The 9,295-nt window shown below is 45.3% G+C and overlaps 1 protein-coding gene across 1 annotated transcript; it reads right to left on the minus strand.

Annotated features, from left to right (window-relative positions):
• Positions 1–4,111: 4,111 nt before the first annotated feature.
• On the minus strand, positions 4,112–8,557 carry NDUFS3 (NADH dehydrogenase (ubiquinone) Fe-S protein 3, 30kDa (NADH-coenzyme Q reductase); the record flags this gene model as incomplete). Its single annotated transcript, XM_009705616.1, has 5 exons — positions 4,112–4,359; positions 5,600–5,719; positions 6,014–6,139; positions 8,044–8,193; positions 8,460–8,557. Coding segments are annotated over 5 exons (662 nt in total), but the record flags the coding sequence as incomplete, so codon positions are not given.
• Between the last annotated feature and the right edge of the window lie 738 nt (positions 8,558–9,295).

Consider the following 9,295-nt stretch of genomic DNA (forward strand, 5'->3'; position numbering starts at 1 on the left):
TCTCAGGGGCCACGTGCTTTAACATGTGACACAGGAGTCATCCAGGATTTTGGCCAACATCTGCAAAAGCCATATATCATTTTGTCAACAGGAAAATTTCCTAGGAACAGCTTGCAGTTGAGGTGCCTAGAGGAGGGGACCCATGTTGGTGGGAGGGAGAAGAGAGGATGCCCAGAGGCCATGTTTCGGTGACTGATACAGTGGCGGGCAGGGGGACAAGGACCGGTGGTAGATGCTGCCTTGAGCTAGGGAGATTTTGTAGAATTGCCTCGCTATCCCACACAGAAAGGCAACTGCAGGGTGATAAACCCATGCCTTAGATGTCTGTTAAAGCAACAGCTTTACATTACATGGTGCACAGAAACAAGCCCGAGTTCCCGACAGCTGCGCGCAGTCCCCGCGTGTACGACGGCGATGTTAGCCGGTGCAGCCAACGTTGCAAAATCCCTCCTAGAGGAATGTTGTCCTTGCCAGGTATTCACAGCTGAGCGTGCACAGCCCTGCCCCTCCACACTCCCCCTGGTCACGCCGTCTGTTGTAGGAGCAGTTTCCAAAACCTCACGTCAAGCGCCAGGTTTCTGCAGGGGCACCTTGACTGCTTTCATCCTTTCCACCGTGACCTCCTGAAGCAGGACGATGGAAAAGGGGAACAAGATATGAGGGATTAAAACCTGCAGGAGCTGGTTGGATGCTGGTTGGGGCACGAGGTGTGGTTAATACAGCACCAGAAGAGCCTCTTTGAGAGGAAGGTTTCTTTGAGATGGGACTGCAGGGAGATAGGCAGCATCTTCACGAAAGGGAAATTCTGCTTATAGATTTGGAGAAACCTCTTGGTTCGAACATCTCACCCAGAACTTGGGGAGAGCACAGTCTCCAGCCCAGGCCTGTCTCCAGGTGCTCAGGGGAGGAAGACGAGGAGAAGAAGGTGGTTGAGAAAAGAGGGGGAGGAAGAAGGACATACGTGGCTCCCAGGGAAGGGGAAGTTCAGTCACCGGAGGGCAAGAAGGAAGAAAACCTTGAGGGAAGCAGGAGTGAAGCACTGACCACAACCAGACGGGACCTCCACTGTTATACTGGTATTTTCCAGGTACGGTCCTGCTGGTCCTTACAGAAATGCTTTCTTTGTCTTTTTCTTTCAGTTTGTGAGTAGCGTCCACTGGTTGAAGGAGCAATGGGCTCTGTAACAGTGACAGGGAGGGCCCCACCCCACTGCACAAAAGGACACCCACCCCCCCAGGCCCCACACAACTTGGAGATGTCACGGGATGTAGCGTGACTGGAGATCGACTATAGGGCCTATACAGACTCCGTGGCAGGTGGGTACCCTGACGCCATCAATAGCCACATCTTCAGGGAGCAGAGTCTGCTCGCCCGGCTGTAGGGAGAAATGCCAGAGCTCTGGAAAACACCAGCAAAACCTACTCAGTTGGGGAAGCTCAGCGTGGTGACTGTGAGTCATCACCTAAAGTCGATTTGTCCCCACGGTACCAGAAAATCTCTCTTCTGAACAACGCATCTATAATCATAGAATCATAGAATCATTATGGTTGGAAAAGACCTCAAAGATCGTCAAGTCCAACCGTACACCTGATGCCACCATGCCCGCTAAACCCACTAAACCACGTCTTGAAGTGCCTCATCTAAACGTTTTTTGAACACCTCCAGGGATGGTGACTCCACCACCTCCCTGGGGAGCCTGTTCCAATGCTTAACAACTCTAAAAGTGAATAAATTCTTCCTAATGTCGAGCCTGAACCTCTTCTGGCGCAACTTGAGACCGTTTCCTCCTGTCCTATCAAGTCAGTTTGTCCTATAGGTCAGCTACACCTGACTTACAACTTGTCCAACATCCTCCTCCCGTTGGGAAATCCAACCCAGGCAAACGAGCCTTGTGGAGGCTGACAGCATGGACCAGGCAGGGACCAGAGGATTTGGAAGACAGCTTTATGCTTGACCAAGCTGACCACAGCCTTGCCCAGCACAACGCAAGTGCCTACCACCCACAAGGAGCCCGGAGCGAGCAGGCTCCGTAGGCGAGAACGGTCCCCGGAGCTCAGGGGCAGCGGCGGAGGTAGCGTGCACCACACCAGCGGTGCTTTGAGGGGCTCTGTAGCCTCTTGTGCCCTGGGACAATGTGTCTGGGTGAGTAAATTGCACTCTTCATAACCTCCCAGGCTTCTCTAATGAGAAGAGATTTGGGTCCATTAGCAACTCTTCCACATATTAAAGAGCTGCTGGAGGCGATGCCTGTCCCCACAGGGCTGGCTACTTCTCCAGTACACAGAGTCTTCAGCAAACCTTGCACGTTGTCTAACTTGACAGGGCATTGTGTCTGACATTTCTTGATGTGACGTCCATCAAATTCTCCCTCTGCACAAACATTATGTTTAAATGCCAGTTTTCCTTCTGTTCCCGCTACCATCAGTCTTCTGACTTATCGTACTGGGAAACACAGATTTTTTTACGATACACAGGCCATGAGTCTTGGCATGGTGCCTCAAGCAACCTGGGATGGGGGAGGAACAACTCGGGGAGGGGGAAATGTGCTTTATAAAGAATTTTCACAGCAATAGAAGTGGTGCCAGGAACTTTTGTGTCTTGTGCAATAAGCGTCGGCACGCAAAAAGAGCCACTGCAACAGAAAACAGAACCAGCTGTGGAACATGGTGTAGGAAGGACTAAAAGTACATTTCCTATTTAATCAGCTCAATTGATGGCAGATCCAAAGTGGAGCTAAGAACTGTATAAAACCCCAAACTTCTGCTGATTTGTGTTCCCTTCTCTTTCCTCTTCCCCATGAAGAGGTATAACTTTTAAGGTGAGTCGCAAATGCTATTAATTTTAACTAGAGAACACTGTTCTGAGTCACATCCCAAAGACTGCCAGCCACAGCAGCCTGAAACAAATTAAAATACAAAAAAAGAATTTAAGAAGCCCATGCTTAGAAAGCTGGGATGGAAAAAAAACAAACAAACATGAAACCCAATTCTTACCACACACTTCAGCTCTTTATTCTTGAAAACAGATGACATACTAGTAACAATGAGTACTTGTCTGGGGTTTTTTTATTAATTGAATTTATTATTTTCCTATCCCTTCCTCCATCCCATACTCTAATCTCCTCCAACCCCCTTTTTTAATTAGTGCTTTTACCATTTGAAAGCTTACTTAGTGATTCAGGGAATCTCTACAAACAGCTTGTGAATTATTTTATGAAATCTCTTATACAGTAGTTTTCAGATCTTAATGAGGTCAGACAGCTTTCTGATGTAGAACTGCATTATGCATTTTCTGGACTAAGGACGAGGGACATCATTAATTGATGACTGCTGTAATGTAACCCCATTCAAAGAGGTGGTGGGCAGCCTGAAACTACAGTATTTTTCCAGCTTTTTTGGAGAGCGCTCAGATTTTCCACAAGAGCAAAGATAGTGCTAATGTTGTTAGATCATACAGCTCAAAATAATGGGAAGAGTGACAAAAAGACATAGGACTCTTGTTCACGGGACAAGGGAAGGGAGATATTTTTGACTGCAGGAAAAAGCACAATCTGAAGATGCTGGAGCAAGTAAACACTGATTGATTGTGGCGAAAAAGCCAGCATGAGGAAGTGGTACCTGAGAGGTTACCTGCAACTCCTCCTTCTGCTGGGAGAACAGGCACTGACCTAATTCCCAAGGACTCGATGCAGAGATTTCCACAATTGTTTTGGTCTGGATCCAGGTACATCTTGTGTTGTCCTAATAACAACTGTATTAGAACCATTTACAAAAGCTTTGCGTTTGTGCATATTATTACGGTCTTCCCAACACCCATCTTGGAGCTGAGATACTGCTTAAGCTACACAGCTGCTTCAGCACAGTCTCCTAGTGAGTGCTGGGGTTATGATTTATGCCAGCAGAAGCAGTGTACATAAAGCATCTTAGCCACAGAGAATGCCTGGACTCCATTCAAGTTGCAAACCAAAAAGACAAATCCAGTGTCTTACAACTCAAGGCAGCAGATAAACATCTACCAGTTGGATTATCAGGATTGTAAATTACCATCCCTCACCCTGTGCTTTTCATCTAGTTTGAAAACAACATTATTCATGTGACCACAACAGGCAAGAATCTCCTATCAATTTTTATTATTATAAATACTACATTAGAACAGAAAGGATGGCATTGTGCATCTGGCTCCATTCTGCTGCTATTTTGCATCTTCTTTCTTGGCTCCTGCTTCTATTTTCAGAGGTTCTGGAGCGGCACGATAGGCAGGAAATGCCTCCCATGGACTATTCAGATCAAACTTGCGAAATTCCTGAGATAGCTCCACGGGCTCTGCCACTACCCGTTTCACTTCGTCATCATACCGAACCTAGAACAGTGCAAAGGACACAGGCCAGTCATTTCCACACGGTCCCCACAGCATCTCTGCTATTAGCTGTACGCAGTAATGACCCAGACCACCCCTCGGTACAGGCAATTCTACTTCTTATGTCGTGGACAGGCCACAGGCCTCTGCCACAGCTTCGGCTCTCCTCATTATTGAACAAAAGCCCTCCAGATGCCACCAAGACCTCTGGACTCTCCAGGAAAACCCTCCTCTTTGCTACCACATACCTCAGGTGTCCTGACTAACCACCCTGAATTAGGAGTGCCCAGCCTACAGTCCGTATGAAGTCCACATGGAATAACACGCTTAGTTTTGTCATATGACAAAGGAATTTCTCCTGAGTCACTGAAATAAGGTGGCACGTCTACCTGGCAGAGCTGGGGACTACTCTCATGAATCTTTATAATATGACATTTTGTTGGGTTTTAGTTGTGCTTTGTAGCGTAACACTCAGAACACAGGACAAAAAGACAACCAGGGTGAAATGCAGGTGAGTACCAGACACTTCTAACTGGCCTGCTTTATCCTCACTGTGCCAGTCCACATCTCCAAATCACAGCTCAGGAGATGCTGCCTGGTCCTCGCTCGCAGGATTTGCTGTTATTTCTACTTTTCTTAAAACCCTCTGTTGCTTGCAGAGCCTCACTGTTCTCTCCTGAGACTCAACTCAGTCTTAGATCTGCACCAAATATGACTGCTTCTGCAAGGCAGTCATTTGAAACAAGACAGATACCAAATGCATGCATTTTGCTTGTGGTTTGACATACAGAGGTAAATATTTCATAAATGGCAAGAGCCAGTTCAACTAGAGTTTTATAATCTAGGCTTACAAAAACTCAACAAAGTGGAGTTCCAACTGCATTAAGATCAGTTCAGTCCTTTATTCCCCTGAGAATCTCCAGTTTTGCAGTGGAAAGTTTAATCTTCCAGAAGACATGCTAAAAGCAGAAGCACTTTCCCTGCCTGACAAATGTCTTTGGTATACAGCACGTGAAATTTGCTCAACGATTCTGGCCTTAGGCTGCCTTATTACGGATGATACTTTGTGATGACTTCAAATTTCCATGCAGGAGATCTATACAGCTCCTCTGGAATCCAGACAAGTGAAACATCCTTAGTGCCTTTCGGACAAAAGATTATAAAGCAGTCACATCTCTGTACCGAAAGTCAGATAAGAGTATTGGAGAGATTTGACAGCCTTAGACATGAGTATATCTCCTACCTCCACATAACCAGAGAGTGGAAAGTCCTTCCGGAAAGGATGGCCCTCAAACCCATAGTCTGTAAGGATTCGCCTTAGATCAGGGTGGTTGGCAAAGAAAACACCATACATGTCCCAAACCTAAATGAAAGGGAGCCAAGTAAGTTGAATTAGATTAGACAAAAAAAAGACCAACAAACCTTCATGTATTACGTCCATAAAATTTCAGTTATATGCCTGGCTTTGTGCAGTGCCAGTGAAACTGATACAGTAACTCATTCAAAAGCAAATCAAACACCCTTTTATCACCTCCTCTGAAAAGGCAGGCAGGGAAACACTTCTCTCTTTCTTCCTCAGGGCCCTGGGAATGAGTTTAGTGAGGAAAACACAGCCCCTCCCCACAAAGACTCTGCTCCCAGGTACACTGGCACTCACCTCTCTCTCATACCAGTTTGCTGCCTTGTGCACAGACACTGCTGAGTCAACAGGCGTCAGCTCGTCAGTGTATGTCTTCACACGGATCCGACTGTTGAACCGCAGAGACAGGAGATTGTACACAAGCTGAAGCAGAATAAAAGGGGACATTGGTCTTGTATGGCATTTATGGATCTCTCTGCAGTACAGTATTGGCTAAGCAAAGGCACACGAAGACTATTTCAAATATTCCTTATCAGCAGAATCACATTCAGCACTTCAGAGCTGGGCACTAAAAGACACTACTATAACTGAGGCTCCAATAGCATATCACTTTGGTCCTTAGAAGCGTAACAAAAATGACGTGAGATTTAGAAAACAAGACTGATGAAGAAAAGCTGAAGTAGAGAGGGATACTAAATCTTAAAAAAAAAGGGAATACTGAAGAGATGGAGACACTTGAAAACAGTCTTTCAACATTCCGTCACAAAGAAAATGGCTAACAATTACTCTCTGCATCTAGCGGGAGAAAGCTAAGAACAAATACACTTCATTTTCAGCAAAGAAGTTGGATACCAGGGAAAATTTGTGATTATTCTGGCGATGAAGTACTAATAAAAAGGCTGCTTATGAGGATTACTAGAACCTCCAGGGTGGGAAATACTTGCTACAAGTAGACTGAAAAAAAAACCCAGACCTTTGTAAGAAAATTGTGTAGCCTTGTTTGATACTGCCTCTGTGAAGATGGCTGGAAAAGGTGAATTCATTAAAGTCTATATTTCTGTTATTTCTATGAATCTACTACCGTGATTTTTGAAAGAAAAATCCTGAATTAAAAAATCTTCAACTTCTTCAGAGACTGGAGGCCTCCAAGTTAAAAGAAACTCTCTCTACAACTCCCAGGATTTTTGCCTAATCACAAGTTATGTTACTAAAAGCCAAAGCTGTTATTAGCAAAGCAAGAAGGAGTTATATCTGAAAACAACCGACAACTGATTAGCTAATATAGAAAAGGCAAACCTGCCACCCCTCGCTTCCTGAGCGGCTGTTGGTAAGTGATTTAATACCACAAGATAAACCAAAGCAGGAAAATAAATCAGCTACTTTTTATTATCCTTGTTACTTGTTGGGAACTAAAAATCTACCAATTCACTTCTCTCGTCCAAAAGAGAGTCTGCCCAGATCAGACAAGGGAAGACAGACGGCTCTTCGTCCATAAGGCTGCCTACGCCACAGTCAGCCTCCTACAGCGTATGAGCCCCCGGTATTTTCTACTACTGTCTTTTACAGATCTTCCTAAGTTAATCCACAGTAACGTCTTTGCAACAATACTGTGAGCAAAGCTTTCTAGTAGGTGAGAAGACAAAATGCTGCGTCCGTGTTTCCCCAAAGATGTATCTTTTCTTCTTCTGTTTGCAGCTGCAATTTTTCTGCAGCTGAAAAGCTATATGGTGAGATATTCAAAAGCATCTGTGGGAACCAAATCTCCAATGTTCACTGAAAGTCAGTGAAAGTTCAGTGCCCGAAATCTTCTGAGAGCTTTCTGAAAATCTGCCGCATCACCTGTTTGGTCCCAACTTTCAGGGAATGTTTTTAAAACAATTAAATAGTGTTTTGTTTTGGTTTTTTAAAAGAGGAAAATTGTTAAGAAGATTGATGGGATTTAAAGCAAAACATGATCAGTTGAGCCAACAGCAGCTGACAGGCCTAAGTAGAAGAAGGAAGAGCACCAGTTCACATCTGGCCAGAAAGAAGCCCCTGGACACTTGGGTAAAACCAAAACAGAAAAGAAAAAAAGAAAAAAGAAACCAAACAAACAAATGAGAGAGAAACTTTCAGCAAAGCACAAAAGGAAAGCCAGACTAAGAACGCATGCAGTATCAGTTCTGCTACTGCTTCCATGATCAACAGATTAAATGAAACCCAGCATTTCAGAGTGGATTTTTTTCTCACTGTCAGAAAGCAAAAAACGTGGTCAGAGCTGCAAGAGCACCCACAGCCATCAGCACTTGTGAAACTCTCCAAGTCCTGCACCTAGGAGCAGTTCCTACCTCAAAGCGGTATTGCCGAGATGGGACATCAACAGCAGTCAGGTCAGCCAAGGATTTGAACTGGGCATTAGTGTGATCTCGAAGGAAGGTCAGAACTGGAATGATCCCATCTGGATGGATCAAAAGTTCCAGCTCATTGAAACAGGTCACCTGATGAAAACAGCGGAAAGGGCGTGAGTACAAACACCAGCAGGACCGAACATTACACTAAATCCAGCAGAACACTCAAACAGAGTATATGGTACAGCAGACGCATAATGACATCAGATAAATGGAGCTTAATGATAGTGCTAACTTTCACGTAATTCTGACAATCTTTCTTCCCCAGTACAACTCCTGAAAACAGCTAAGAAACAAGTAGTGTGTTCACTGGGTCCTGTCCCTCCCACAAGAACAAGTTCTCAAACAGCACCTACCTGTACTTGCTGGATATACTTGGGCAGAATCTCAGCCACGTACTCCCCAAAAGCACATAGCTGCTTCTGTTCTACTTCATTTTTCGGTCTGACAGTAGCTAAAGAGAAAAATAAAATTGCCAAGATTATGGCGGGGAATACAGAAAGCTACAGAAAGAAGAGCAGCAACTCCCATCCCTGACTTAAAAATCCCTTTAACCAGCCTAGCTGTCTCTCAGTAGCTCTGGCAGAAGCCAGGCAGCTTCAAGTTCAAGGAACCCGCACTGTTTACCTATGGTAAAACCGAAGCTAAACACAACATATAGGTGTAGTGGATATATAGGATGCTGTAACAGAGACTAGCCTATAGCTCCATACATGTGTTCTGGTACACGGAACATGGAACTCGTGGCTTTGGTAAGGAAGGAAGTTTGTGTCCGTGCTAGACAGTAATTTTTTCTGTGCCCTGTAAATACAGCAGGAGGAACAGTCCAACAAGATGACGGAGAAGCAAATAACAGGATGAAAAAGAGAGAGGCAGAGATGACAGAACAACGTGAGCTTAGATACCGCTCGTGACATCCAGCCTGGGACCAGAAAGGATCTTTTTTTTCTAGGTAAACTAATCCTGGTTGCGTTTGATGTGCCAGCAGCTAAGCAGCCTCACCGTACCCAACACACCCCAGGATCTCACGTTGCTTTTTTTCTCCGTTACGATTACAAATACTCCTCAAGGTGCCGGGGTACGAGGGGCTACGAAGCTGCTCCCCAGGCACACCTCTGCACACAACAGCCCGCCAGGCTCCCCAGGAAGGCCGCAGCCGGGATCCGGAGCAAGCCCGGTTACCAACGCCGCC

The sequence above is a fragment of the Cariama cristata genome, unplaced genomic scaffold (genome assembly GCF_000690535.1).
Source record: "Cariama cristata isolate BGI_N322 unplaced genomic scaffold, ASM69053v1 scaffold8898, whole genome shotgun sequence".
Taxonomy (NCBI): domain Eukaryota; kingdom Metazoa; phylum Chordata; class Aves; order Cariamiformes; family Cariamidae; genus Cariama; species Cariama cristata.